Genomic DNA, 13958 nt, shown 5'->3' with positions numbered 1-13958 from the left:
TCTGTTAGTTTTTCCCACGATGAGGAGCAGGCACGCTGAGCGTCTGCTCCTGGTTCTGCCCAAGATAACAGAGACACGAGATGATGGCAGCTTGCTCCCTGGCCCTCCAGGGGAGCCTGTGGCTCTGGCCTCCGGGACTGCGGGGCAGCTGGCTCTGTTTGCTCTCTCCCCGTGCAGGTGACGCTGTTTGCCTACTCAGACCTGCTGCTCTTCACCAAGGAGGATGAGCCGGGCCGCTGCAACGTCCTAAGGAACCCTCTCTACCTCCAGAGCGTGAAGCTGCAGGAAGGTGAGTGCTTGCCCGAGACGCCCTGGACGGCCTCCGCTCTCGCCCTGAGTCCTTCTCCTGGTCTGGGCGGCATGGATGGATGGGATGTGTGGTCAGGCCCCGCCCGTGGATTTGGCTGTCAGTCACTGGTGTTCCAGTCTAGGCTGGCAGTCCCCGCTGTAGACCCTGAACTTTGCAGGGAGATTTCTGCTCCAGCAAGGTTTTGGGAAGGCTTGGGAGTGGAGTGGGAAGAGTGCTGGATTCAGACAGACTTGTGTTCCAATCTTGGCCTGGCCCCTTGCTATCTGTGTCACTTCAGGCAAGTTCCTGGGCCTCTCTGAGCCTGCTTCCTCATGTGCAAGTGAGGATGCCAATAGTATCTCAGAAGCTTGCGGTGGGGGTTAGATTAAATTTGGTTGTTTATGCAAAGTGACTGGGTCACACCGCGCACCCAGGCAATGCTCGTGGCTCCCGACTCACCACACACATCCAGGACAGGAGACCACTGCTGCTTCCCCCAGCCACATGGCCCAGGCCAGAGCCCGGGATGCTGGTGCAAGGAGCTGGCCGGGGCTGGCAAGCAGGAGCATGTGGGAGTGTGGAGTGAGTCTCTACCTGAACTTGCCACAGTGGCCCTGCCCTCCACTCGGGAATGGGCAACCAGCGGGAGGATCTGTTGAGTGGTTTGGTTTGGCGCCCGAGGTCTCTGCTGAAAGGGGCTCGGTTTCCTCTCCCAGGTTATGAAAACAACAGCAGACCTGTTTGAGCCCGGGTGGCAGGGGCAGGGAGGAAAACAGTACCCAGCGAAAGAATTCTGTTTTGACGGCTTGTGCTCCAGGAAAACTTCCTGCCTGTTTGCAAACCCGGCCTGCGTGTTCGGTGCCCCGACTGCTCTTCCTCCTTAGAAACCCAGGCCGTGTGAGAACCTCCACTGTTCGCAGCCCCACAGGAAGTCACTTACAACTTCTCCTTCTCTGCCTCTGGCTTCCTCCTGCCCACTGAGCAGGGTGGCCACCGAGGGGAAAAAGCAAGTCACCTCGCTGGGGGCCGAGGCTCTCCTGCGGGGCGGGCTGGGCCTGGCCAAGGTCATGGTGAGGAGCAGCCCTCTGAGCAAGTTCAGCTCAGATCCTGAGGTTCCAGGGAGCCCCCCGGCGCCTGCAGGATGGGGGCGACTCTGCCCTTGACTTTCCTGCTGCCACCCCCCTGCCCCGCCCCCCATCCCTCACACCCAGCTTCCCCTGCACACCCATTCCCATGTCCCTCCCACCCTTTGGACACACACATGCACTCACACACCTGCCCACCCCCAGCTCACACAATCTAGGACCCTGTCAGATTTGAGGGGTGCTGGTGGGAGGCTGTGCGCGGTAATACACGCTGATTGATGAAAAGAACGAAAGTGAAAAGTGTGTAGTCGCTCAGCCGTGTCCGATTCTTTGCGATACTATGGACTGTAACCCACTAGGCTTCTGTGTCCATAGGATTCTCCAGTTAAGAATACTGGAGTGAGTAGCCATTCCCTTCTCCAAGAGATCTTCTCGACCCAGGGACTGAGCCCGGGTCTCCTGCATTGCAGGCTCATTCTTCACCACCTGAGCCATCTCTTGTTCTGTTGTGCTCACTACACACTTCTGGGGCCTGCAAGCCCAGGACCCTGGTCTGCTCAGCCTCTTGCTATAAGGAGGGATGGAAAAGACTTACAAACTGGCTGTGCATTGGGTGGGGGTTGGGAGCCTTAGGGCAGAGGAAGAATTGAGGACCATTTCTGGGAGGGGAGGGTCCTTGGCTCCGCGTTGCTGCTGACCTGGGGAACAGCGTCAGCTGGTCCTTTCTCCCTTTTCTGGGCTGCAGTTTCTCTTTCAGTAGTCGAGGTTGGAACACAGTCCTTCACGTTCCCTCCCAGCCCTGACGTGCCCACACAGCCCTGAGATTGCTGTGAGAAGATGGACAGCGCCCATTCATCTGGCCTCCACCTCTGGCCTGGGCCAGGGTTTGGGGAGACGGGGTGGGTGGAGTCTATTGAGAACTGGTTGACTCTTCCCTTCCTGGAGGCCACAACTCCAGGCTTGAAGGGAGAGGCAGGGTGAGCGCCATCTACCAGTGGGTGGCGGCTGGCCAGGGTGGGTGGTGTGAGGCCGTGGGGTGTTGTGGAGAAACCTCCCCTCTGCTAAGTCACCTGTGCGGTCATGGCCTCCCGGGGCTGGAGACTGGGGGTGGCCACGGCCAGCCCTGCTCAGGAGAGGTGCCCACAGCCACTGGAGCTTATTGGGTTGTTATGTGAGGGGTGTGAGTGTGTGTGCGCGTGCACGTGTGTCTGTGTGCATATGCCTGTCCTGGGTTGCCAGCCAGATGTTCTGGTGCAAAGCGTCTCACCTTTCTCCAGCGGTGTCAGTCAGCAAACCCAGCAAGCATGGCTCTCCACGGAGCCCAGGAACTAGTGGGAGCAAAGGAACTGGCCCAGAGACGCTGAGCTCTCAAGGTGCATGTTCCAACACTTAGGTCGCTTTAGATGTCTTTCCAGGCATTTGTGGAGCTCTCGCCTGCTTTCCTGCCCGCGCCCACCCCCCCACCCCCCCACCCCCGCTCCCTGAGACAGCCTTGTGGGTCCTGGGGTCGGAGAAGCCCAGCCATCCCTTCTCCAGCCGTTGGAGTTGGAGCCGCTGGGCCCAGTGTCCCGAGTCCTGGCGTCCACACTCCTGCCCGCCTCCGCCACGCCCCCAGAGACTCGCTGCAGCAACGAGGCTGGCTTTTAGGAGATCTGTCTGCGGCCTCAGCTGGAGCCTCTCTTGGCAGAATGGTCTCTGATGAACATTGCCGGTGACTCCTAAGGTTTCTTGTCTCTTTCAAATCGACATGTATGGGGAGTTCAGTTTGGGGCAGAGGAGATGGTAAACACAGCACACCCAGCCTTTCCTGTGGGCTGGGGCTGGCGAGGGCTGTTCCCTGGCAGAGGAGAGTCTGCCCCACCCAGGGAACAAGGACTCTCCATGTGACGTGTCTGAAGGGTGCTGGCTCCGCTGGCCAAGCCCACTCCCAGGGCTGGGCCTGGGCATGGAACATCATGGGTGCCCAGTGAATATTTGTTGGGTGAATGAATGAAGGTCTGAAGGGAGACGGAAAGCGAGGCCTGCGTTTGGGGGTTGGGGTGCACGCCTCCCTCGCTTCCGGCTGGTGACCACTTAAACCTTGCCCTCCCTCCTCCTGCCCAGCTTCTCCCAAGCTTCAGCTGGGGCTGAAAGGCAGTGTAATGGGAACAGGCGGAGAGCTGGCGCTAACAATTGGGACATCTCCGGTCAGCCAGGGCCCATTGTGGTCTCTTCCTGCCTCTGCCGCCCACTGGCTTTGCTGTTCTTTGTGTTTCTGCCTCCCAGGCGGCCCGCATCCCGCCCACAGTGTGTCTTCCTGACCTGCCCTGGTCTCTCAGGATGGCCTGGAAATGTCCAGCTGGTTCTTGGGTTCCCTAACCTTCCTGAGGAGCCCAGGCACCCCATCTTGGAGCCTCAGCTGCTTGGGACCCGGCTGCGGGAGCGCTCGGAGTTAAATTTAGTTGGTTGACATTTTCTGAGCATCTCCTCAGAACCCTGCTCAGTGCTGGCTGCCAGGGTAATAGCAGAGACAGAGACATAGTCCCACTTAAGGAGCCCCTGGCCTGGTGAAATGACCGATGAGTAAACCAGGAGAGGGACAGAGTATGGCCTCGTGGTCAGAACATGGGCTTTGGCGGCAGGTGGTCCTCGGTTCAAGTCTCAGCTCTGCCATTTGCCCACTGCTTGCCTTCTGCAAGGTGTTTTGCTTCCCTGGGCCTGTTTCTGCATCTGGAAAATGGAGACAACAGCTTTCCTGGCCTGTCTCACGGGTGGAGAGGACTTGGTAACTGATTGATTTGGGATCTAAGGCCAGGCTTGAAAAGGCTCTGGGAAAGTGCCAGAGGGGTCAGACCTGGACCAGGAAGCCAGTTCTGGGCTTCCCTAGCCCACGATTGAGGATCGCCCTTGCATAGCCCATTCCCCTTTAGCTCACTTGGTAAAGAATCTACCTGCAAATGTAGGAGATACAGAAGTCGTGGGTTTGATTCCTGGGTCAGGAAGGTCCCCTGGAGAAGGAAATAGCAACCCACTCCAATATTTTTGCCTGGAGAATCCCATGGACAGAAGAGCCTGGCAAGCTACATTCCATGTGGTCTCAAGAGTTGGACACATCTTAACAACTTAACTAAACTACTTCCTAACCAGCCCGTGGTCCACGGCCCACTTTCCTTGGTTGGGTTCACCCAGAAACCAAGTGGCTCCTTGTTAAACTTCAGAATGATGCAAGTGGTTGGAGTGTTGGGTGGAAACCCAGATGTGTGCTGCCTCATGTCCCCTTTCCTTTACGCTCGCCCCCGTTTCCATACTCTGGAGGGTCCAGAGCCCACTCCTGGGTTCTGGAAGGGTTTCTGGTGGGGCTGAGGTTTCTCCCCTGGCTCAGTCACCCTGCAGCCTCCTCTTTCTGCAGCTGCAGCTCCTTACAGGCACCGCTGCGTTCTGAGTCTTGCTGTCCTTATGTGAGGCTCTGAGCCATGCTGAGTGCTGCCCCCATTCGGTCCTTCCAGACTGCTGCCAGCCCAAGGCCATGACATGGAGCGGATGTCAGTGAGGGTCTGCAGTAATGTGGGGGTGTGGTGCGGGGGTGGGGGGTGTCAAAGCACAGAGAAGTTTCAAGGCAATCCGTCAGTGATCCCTTGCCACTGGGAATATATGTCCTAGGTCATATCCCCCCAACCCTGGCCTCCTGTCTCCCCAAGGCTCCCAGCATGCTGGCTTTCCCCTCCCTTCTAGAACCTTCTCTTCTTTCACCACCAGCTTCTAAGACCCAACTTTCTCTTATTTTCTTACACAGATCTTTTTGTTTCTCCCTTGGCACTAAAGTCTGCTTCTGGAAGGTCAAGGAAACATCCTGGTTGTTTTCTTAAACAAAAGAAACCACCTCCCCTTGTCTCCACCCTCAGCAACACAAGTAACTGGCAGAAACTTGAAATTAGAGGTTTCTTCAACATGATTGACTTCTTATGCAGTGTTCCCCACCACCCCCCACCAGCCCATCTCTAGGTGGGGAGAAGCAGAAGGATTTATTCTAAGTCCAAAGCAAACCCCCATTTACTTAGGAGCTATTTTTATCTGACTCTGGCTGGCATCCCTGGCCTTAGGGATAGACTTGCCCAGGAAACTGCCCATATACTTGCTCCGAGAGGGCCTGGCCTCCACCCACATGAGGGCCTCATTTACTACTTTTCTTAGGAATAGAAAAGGTTTTTCTCTTTTTTAGGAAAAAAAAAAAATCTGTTTTTTTGCTTGTCACTTTTACTTTGCAATACATTTTGGTTTTGGGTTTCTTGTTTTTGTTTTTTTTTTGACCATTTCTGTGATTCAAGTGTCTGTTGAGCATTCTGCTTTGAGCCTAGCATTGAACTGCTTGCTCAAGGAGACAAGGGGCTGGGTCAGGCCTACGTGGTGAGCATTTGAGAGCTGGGTGTGCAGTGGTTCAGAGTGTGAGCTCTGTGGCCAGGCTTCCTGGGTATAAATCTTGGTTCTTTCCCCTTCTACCTGAGGCGTGTTACTCATCCCCTCTGCCTCAGTTTCCTCATATGAATCATGGGTGAGCATATCCCTGCCTCATAGGGGTTGTCATGAAGGTCCAGTTTATGCACATGAAACTTTTGGTGCCATGATTGGCACACAGCACTGGGTATGCTAAAGCTCTGTGGCAGTTTAAGTTTGCTGTTGGATGTGCTGTGTGGTTATTTGCCTCAAAAAGGACAACCTGCCTGGTGAGATAGAATGCTTGAAATACTGGAAGTTGCTAACCATCCCTGGCCTGTGCTCAGATGAGTGGTCCGTGGGGAGGGCTGCCAGGTTCTGAGGAGCAGCCTGCAGTGGTCAGGGAAGGCAGCCTGGAGGAGGAGACGGGGCTTCCTTACCCTGGCGATCCCTTGAGCACAGCTGGTGCTTCTCCATCCCCATGCCTTTGCTCATGCTGTTTCCAGCTTCCAGAGTGCCCTTTCTTCCCATCTTGAGTTCAAGCTCAAAAGGGACCTCCTCCAGGAAACCTTCCCCGACAGCTGGGGCTTATCTCCTGGCTCTTGTGTTTCTGTAGCACGCAGACCTAATCACCTTCCGCCCTAGGGTGGGTATCCCGTCTCAGCTGCTCTGCTGGAGGAGAGGCAAGCGGCTGACAGGCCTCCCAGCTGCGGCCCAGGTGGAGAGGGTTGGGTGAGTGGTTGAGTGTTGGATTCTAGACCAAGGGCCAGAAAACTCTAGGAGAACACGCTGAGGGCTTGGGCCTGGGCTGGGAAGCCATCTCTCGGCTCCACCCAGCCTGTGATCAGGGATTCCCCTCACCCCACCACATGGTCCACATAGCCCACACATTCCTTGATGGCTCCTTCTGGCATTTCAAAACGACAAAGGCAGCGTGCTGCCTCCATGCCCCTCATCGCCAGGGGCATGGTGAGAAAGACACCTCCTGGGATGGCCGACAGTGCCCTGCACCCCGCGCGTGGTGCCCAGAGGCTGCTCCTGGCCACCTCTCATGGAGGGAGAGCTTAGCACTCTTTGGATCAGGCTGACCTGCGGGCAGAGGCCTCTCAGCTGTACCTCAACCTACTTAGTGACCAAGTGGGCTTTCCTCCTGAGATTTCCCTGCCCCGAGAGCCCGCCCCTTCTTCCTCTTTTTACAGGAAGTACCACATTCAGCCCTCTGGGTGAGAGAGCTGGTGGTGCTCAAGCAAACGGTTGACTCTGTAGCCAATTCTAATGCAAGTCTTCCTTTTTGTTCCCTCAAAGGTTCTTCAGAAGACCTGAAATTCTGTGTGCTGTATCTCGCAGAGGTGAGTCCTTCCCGCTGAATTTGAGGAGAGGATCTGTGTCCCGGGGCTGGAAGGAAGATGTTGGGCTGGGCGTTAGTGCCAGGTTCTGAGGCTGTTTCCACACCTCCTCATGCCGTGGTGCTGGGCAGGTCCACAATGGCAGTGCCCCGCCCTGTGGAATGGGCCAGAGTGCTCTGCCCCAGTGTCCCTTACGTCTGTGTAGAAGAGCAGTGGACATGAAAATGCTTAAAGGGGAAAGAGGGACCCTGTGGTCTCCTGCTCAGGACTTCCTGGTCTCCAGTCCCTGTGAGGGTCACAATGAGGATGTGGCCTGTCAAGTCAGGCATCGCCCTATTCATGGTGGCTAAAGAATCTGCCTGCAATGCAGGAGACCTGGGTTCTATCCTTGGGTCGGAAAGATCCCCTGGAGAAGGCAATGACTACCCACTCCAGGATTCTTGCCTGGGAAATCCCATGGACAGAGAAGCCTGGTGGGCTACAGTCCCTGGGGTCACAAAGAGTTGGACACGACTGAGTGACTAACAACAACAGTCCTCTAGAGAGGGCCCTGATTCTTGTGCCCACCTCTTTCCTCCTCTCTTTCTGGAAGGTACCACCAACATCCCCCTCCTGCAGGGTCTTATCAATGTTTTGAAAAGGCTTGAAGGTAACTGGTACCTTTACCTGGGCCAGAGAATACATGTGGAAGAAACCACCCAACATCTGAATTTGGGCTGGAGTAACACCCACTCAGTGGGTTGGATGCTCCTCCCTTCCTGAGGCTGGTTATCCCAGTCCCATCAGAAACTCAGCTGGACACTATGCCTTTGCTGAGCTAACTGGAGGCAAACAGCTTATTGCTTGATGTGTTTTGGGAGATGAAATATCATTTATTGTTGTAGTTCAGTCTCTCGGTTGTATCCGACTCTTTGCGACCCCATGGACCGCAGCATGCTAGGCTTTCCTGTCCTTCACCATCTCCCAGAGTTTGCTCAAACTCATGTCCATTGAGTTGATGGTGCCATCCAACCACTCCTCCTCTGTCGCCCTCTTCTCCTCCTGCCTTCAATCTTTCCCAGCATCAGGGTCTTGTTCAGTGAGTTAGCTCTTCGCATCAGGTGGCCAAAAATATCATTACCCAAGGGGTTTAATCAAAGGAGGCCTTGGTGATGGAAAAACAGAACTACTGAGCCATACAAATTTTTTTCAATTTGCAGCAAGTTTTCTTACTCCTTATACCTCTGTTCATATGAGTCTGCTACTAGTTCCAAGCAGGGATTTATTAGACCCATTCCTTCCCCCTGCTTCTGTTTGTCTGTCTTACCCAACAACAGCCCTGGGAAACTGTCGGTCTTGTGGGAGAGTGTGCACTGGCCGCATGTTATGGGTGAGGCCTGGTCTGCACTGGCTGGCCAAGAGGAGTACACCCTTTTGAAAAGAAATTTGCATGTTTTTTGTGATTGGAAGATCATTCCTTCAGTTCCAGGCATGTCCCTTTAGGTGACCAGACCCCTGAGGTTAAGACAGTTGATGAGATGTTAGCTGCAGGGGACAGCAGGGAGTCCAAAAGGCAGTGGACATTGTTAGAGCTCAGCTGGGGACCCCAGCAGCCTGGGATGGCCATTTGAGGTCTGAAAAGGCAGCAGTAGCCTCCCGTGTCAGCGTATCCCCACCGAACACAGGAAGTAGCTGGTGGAGACGCTTCAGGGCTGGCGTGAATTTGTTTGGCGTGGAGCCGAGAGAGGAACCTAGGAGAGGCTGGGAGGCGGGCTGGGGAGTGTCAGAGCTTTTCGCCTTTCCAGCCTCACCCATCTGGATTCCAGTTCTCTCCAGCGGGGCCTGAAATGAGGCTCCCAGTTCTTTAATGCCAAGAGAGCTATCCCTGCCAGGCTGGGGTTGTTTTTCCCAGAGAAAAGCACTTCTGCTCCTTGGTTTCCAGGGAGCTGTGACCTCCTAGCCCTCCAAAGACTGATGAAGGCATATTGATCCGGGGCCTTTTATTTCAGTAATGTGTCAGGTGATATGACCCCAAGGGGCTGGAGGATTGAAGCTTGCAGGCAGCCAGTAGCCTCTCTTTTCTCTTAATGGGCTGTTCTTTACAAAAGGCATGTCTGTAACACACGGAAGACAAGATCCCTCCCTGCCTGCCCTGCGGCCTGGAACAAGCCTGCCAACAGTGGTTTTGAAACCCACGGAGAACTCCAGACTCATGTCTTAGTTGGCATTTCCAGCAAGTGGTTTTTCTCTTTGCTTCCTAACACGCAAGGGGTGTCCAGAGAAGAAACCAGGGCCAGAGAGTCAGGATTTTAGGGACGGTTTTCCAGTCTGCATTGAGAAAGCGCCGACCGCCTGGGGCGGGCGCTCCGATTGTTCCCCAGCAGTAGGTCCTGGTTACTTATCAAGTGGGTTGGATTGTCCTGAGCAGAGTCCTCGGCCCCGGGGCCTTAATTTCCTTGGACAGGTGTCCCTCAGCCCCTGCAAATCCTAGAGACAGATGCAGCCTGCGACTGCCTGTACCAGGGGCATGGGGTCAAAGGCCACATGGGTTAGGGACTATCCGCAGAGAATTTGATGCATTAATTTAAGAGTTTGCACTTTGGGGTTAGGAAGACCTAGACTGGAACCTTGGCCCTGTTGTTTCCTAACTGAGCGATCTGAGCAAGTCACATACTCATCTCTGAAATGAGGCTGATGAGGCCTACCTTATAGGGTTGTTGCAGTGATTAAATGAGATTCAATAAGATACTGTGTCCAAGTACTTAGCACAGAAGCTGCCACATGGTGCGTACTCAATAAATGGTAGCTATTTTTCCTGTTAGCGTCATAACAGGGGGAGAGCTCTTCATATTCATTTACTCTCCATTAGCGACATCGCCAATGATTTATCGATCCTCTAAAATAAAAACTAAGAGGAGTATCTCACATTCTTTGTAATGTACATATACTGTTAAATAAAGGAGGCCAGATCGCAGGTTCTGGAGGAGGCAGAAGACAGACTCTGAATCCCTCCTCTCCCGATACTTCTCGGGGCTGCCGACTTAACCTCTTTGAGCCTGAGTTTTCTCATCTAAAAGATGGTAACAGCTGTGTTTTTCCTTCCTCCCTATGTCATAGGGTCACTGGGAGAATTGAACTAAGTAAGAGAACATCTGTCACAGCAAGTGAACAAACGTAAATTGTAGTAGAAGAGTTTTTATAAGGATAATGTTAATTCAGGCACGGAGGTTGAGGCAAGATGGGGTTTTAAAGAAGGAAGGCAAGAGGAGCCCGGTTTCTAGTTGGATTTGGGATTGCTCAAAAGAATCCACCTGCCAATGCAGGAGACACAAGAGAAGTCCAGACCTGGGTCAGGAAGATCCCCTGGAGAAGGAAATGGCTACCCACTCCTATATTTTTGCCTGGAGAATTCCATGGACAGAGGAGCCTGGCAGGCTACAGTCTATAGGTTGCAAAGAGTTGGACACGACTCAATATACACACACACGTATGTTTAAATGCAGAGGTCTGGGCCCAGTGCTGTTGCATAGGGAGAGAACTTAGCTCACCAGCTGGTGATCAAGGAGGCCCTGCCTCCAAGTGAGTTTCCTGAGGATGGTTTCAGGACAGCTTACAACCTTGACCTTGGAGCCTGATATTTGAGGACACAGTGTATATGAGTGTTCAAACTGTTGAGTCAGGTCACAGAGTGGACCGAGAGACCCAAGTAGGCAGTGCGGGCCCCTGATTTAGGCAGATGGGAATTCAGCCTTCCTGGAGGGGGCTGGCTCCAGGCTCTCCCTCTCGTCCAGGCCAGCCTCCCAAACTCCAGGCGGCACTTAGAGAGGAGGCTTGGGAGCTGGGGCCTCCCCAGAATGTGTGAGCATCTAAGACAGCCAGGCCCCCAACCCCCAACTGGGCCTAGGTATAGGTCCTTGGGGCCTCAGACACCTTCTTAAGATCATGGATGGGAAGGTGCTTTTTAAAATTGATACTTAGATAAAGGGAATTATTATTAAGGTAGAATCTGCTTTGGAACAGAAAGGATTTGCTGAAGCCCAAATAGCCAGGTAGAGGCAGGCCTGGGAGGCTTGTGCGTGCATGCGTGCGCTCTAAGTCGCTTCAGTTGTGTCCCGATTCTGTGCCACCCCACGGACCGTATCCCGCCAGGCTCCTCTGTCCATGGGATTCTCCAGGCAAGATTACTGGAGTGGGTTGCCATGCCTTCCTCCAGGGGTTCGGGCCAGGGCCAAATCTGCGGCCTTTCCACACTGACCGCATTTCCGAGTGAGAAGAGACCATAGTCCCTGCCCTGCCCTGCCCCGCCCCTTGCTGGGTGAATGTGACGAGACAGGGAGCAAATGGCTCTCTGAGCAGCTCCTGCCCCACCTGGCTTCTCTCTGGGGCATCTTGGGGTGAGTCCTTCCTTGCAGTGGGCTGGGGGTTCTGGCAAGTGGAAGTCTGTTATTAAGTGGTATAATTGCCTCCCCACATCCACTCAGTTCCCTGAAACCAAGAGGTGGGGCTTTCTTTCCGCTCTCCTCTGATGCTTTTAGGAAGGACAACTCTGAGCACTTTGGGGCTGGCACCCTGGGAATACTTAGTTTGGGAGGTGGCCCTTGCCTGAAGGGTGGTATCCCTGAGGGCCGTGTCAGATGGTAGCGGAGAAAAAGTGCTCAAATGCTACTCCATGAGGCTGATAACCATCCCAGCTCAGAGCCTTGACTTGCTGTTCCTTCTGCCTGGAATGGTTTCTCCCTAGCACTTTCCTTGGCAGTGCTTTCTCATTCAGCCTTGGCTGGGTGCTGCCCCTCCAGAAAGGCTGGCTCTGTCTATTGGGCTCAGATAGGACCTCTCCCTTTTGGCCTCTCCACAGTTTGTAATTACACTGTGTTTCTTGTCTCTGCCCCCATCCTAAGGGCAAGAACTCAGCCTCTCTTATTTCCCTCTTCACCCCCCAGGGGCCTAGCACAGTCCTTGACATAAAACAGGTGCTCAACAAATATTTCTTAAACAAATGAAGTACTAATAACGAAGATAGCTGCTGTTTGTTGAAAGTGTTAGTCGCTCAGTTGTGTCTGACTCTTGGTGACCCCATGGACTGCAGTCTGCAGGCTCCTCTGTCCATGGAATTCTCCAGGCAAGAATACTGGAGTGGGTAGCCATTCCCTTCTCCAGGGGATCTTCCCAACCCAGGGATCAAACCCAAGTCTCCTGCATTGCAGGCAGATTCTTTACCATCTGAGCCACCAGGGAAGCTGTTTGTTGAGGCCTGGGTTATTGCTTGCCCTCCTGATAGCTCTGAGAGGTAGGTGACATCATGGTCATTCCCATCTTACAGATTTCTCTGAGGTCAACAGCTAGGAAGCAGCAAAGCTGAGATTCAAACCAGTCCTATCCAACTGCAAAACCAGGAAGGGCTGCGTAGAATTCCACACTGTCCTTTTTTCTGTTCTGAGCCATCCAGCTCACAGTCTTAGCTCCCTGGATGAATTCATCAAATCGCAGCCCTCTGCGGTTATAATCAAATTCCAGCGGAGACAGAAAGAGCTCGCCACTCCCTGCGCAGAGCGTCCTGGGGAGGATGATAACGCGGGGCATGTTGTTCCTCCCCTCCCCGCCCCCAGCACATTCTGGCTCCTTCGGGGCTGACTCCCTGGGTCCCCGCAGCTCCCTGGTGCCTGTGCCAAGGCTGGCCTGGATTTGACCTCATTCCGAGAGTCTCCAGGGAGCCAGAGCTCACTGAGGCCTTGACTGGCCAAGCACTGTACCAGGCCTGGATGAAAAAGGCCTTCCTAGAAGGGGTTTCGGGTCTCGTTGGGGAGATGAGATAGCAGCATTTAACAAGGTTAAATAGCAGAGCGAGATTTAAATGGCAGCAGTGCCAGAAGCTTGCACTCAACTGAGCCGAACAGTCATTGATCAGACCCAGCTCATGTGTCAGGCAGCAGCGGGGCTGCTGAAGGCCATGCGACTGCTCTCCAAAGACTTCCGGAGGGACCCAGGTCCTGCGTGGGTACCCATCTCACCCTGGTCTTGTGAATAGATGAGTGTGCTAAGGTCGGGGAGGGGTCCTCGCCCCACAGAACGTCAGAGGGGCAGAGACCTCGGCCCTCTGGGTCCCCCGCGCGCTCCCCCAGCGGTCGCCTTGTGCTGCCTGTCCCCGGGGGTGACCTCACCACGGCAGTCCGAGGCTCTCCACAGGACTCCACTGTGTTGGGAACCGCTGCCTCCCTCCCTCTAGCCCACGGGCGCCGGGCTTGCCAGCTGGCCCCCGAACCAGCTCCCCTGCTTGCCTGGCTGCCTCGATGTCACCGGGGATTGGTGTGCGCATTTGTGGCTTTCAGCGGTCACTCCCCGCCCTGCTGCAGCCTCACCCACTGGATGGTTAGGGTTGGGCTTGGGCCCGGGAGCCCCCTGAACCAGGGAGCAGCCCTCACTGCCCCTTTCTCTGTTTCCTCTGACGTCAGAAGGCAGAGTGCTTATTCACTTTGGAAGCGCACTCGCAGGAGCAGAAGAAGAGAGTGTGCTGGTGCCTGTCGGAGAACATCGCGAAGCAGCAGCAGCTGGCGGCTCCATCCCCCAACAGCAAGGTAAGGGCCTCGCCGGGGGCCACAGCCCCGGCCCCCCACCCTGGCCAGCCCGGACCCCCGAGCCTCCGAATTGAACTTGGGACCAGCCCAAGCTCAGAACTTGGAACTGGGCAGCAGGCTCTTGGCGAGAAGCTGAGAGTGTCTCTCTCCTTGGCGTGTCACTGGATCTACTGAGCGAGTTCGAGGGCGCTCGGGTAGCGCGGCAGAGCTAAACTGAGTGTGACCCATCGGTTCTCGGCCCTGTTCCCTAATTTGCCTGTGGCAAGGTCTAGTTCGG

At 54.8% G+C, this 13958-nt stretch overlaps 1 protein-coding gene across 5 annotated transcripts in view; it reads left to right on the top strand.

Annotated features, from left to right (window-relative positions):
• Positions 1 to 13958, top strand: part of RGS3 (regulator of G protein signaling 3) — a 134885-nt gene that overhangs the window by 59266 nt on the left and 61661 nt on the right. For all 5 annotated transcript variants that reach the window (XM_043927764.1, XM_043927765.1, XM_043927766.1 and 2 more), the window contains 3 exons: positions 178 to 289; positions 7090 to 7133; positions 13559 to 13681. In XM_043927764.1, coding sequence (XP_043783699.1) covers positions 178 to 289; positions 7090 to 7133; positions 13559 to 13681 — 279 coding nt within the window. The remainder of the gene's footprint in view (positions 1 to 177; positions 290 to 7089; positions 7134 to 13558; positions 13682 to 13958) is intronic.

This window comes from Cervus elaphus, chromosome 16 (genome assembly GCF_910594005.1).
Source record: "Cervus elaphus chromosome 16, mCerEla1.1, whole genome shotgun sequence".
NCBI lineage: Eukaryota > Metazoa > Chordata > Mammalia > Artiodactyla > Cervidae > Cervus > Cervus elaphus.
Note: the sequence above shows the minus strand (reverse complement) of the source record. Positions and strands in the feature narration are given on the sequence as shown.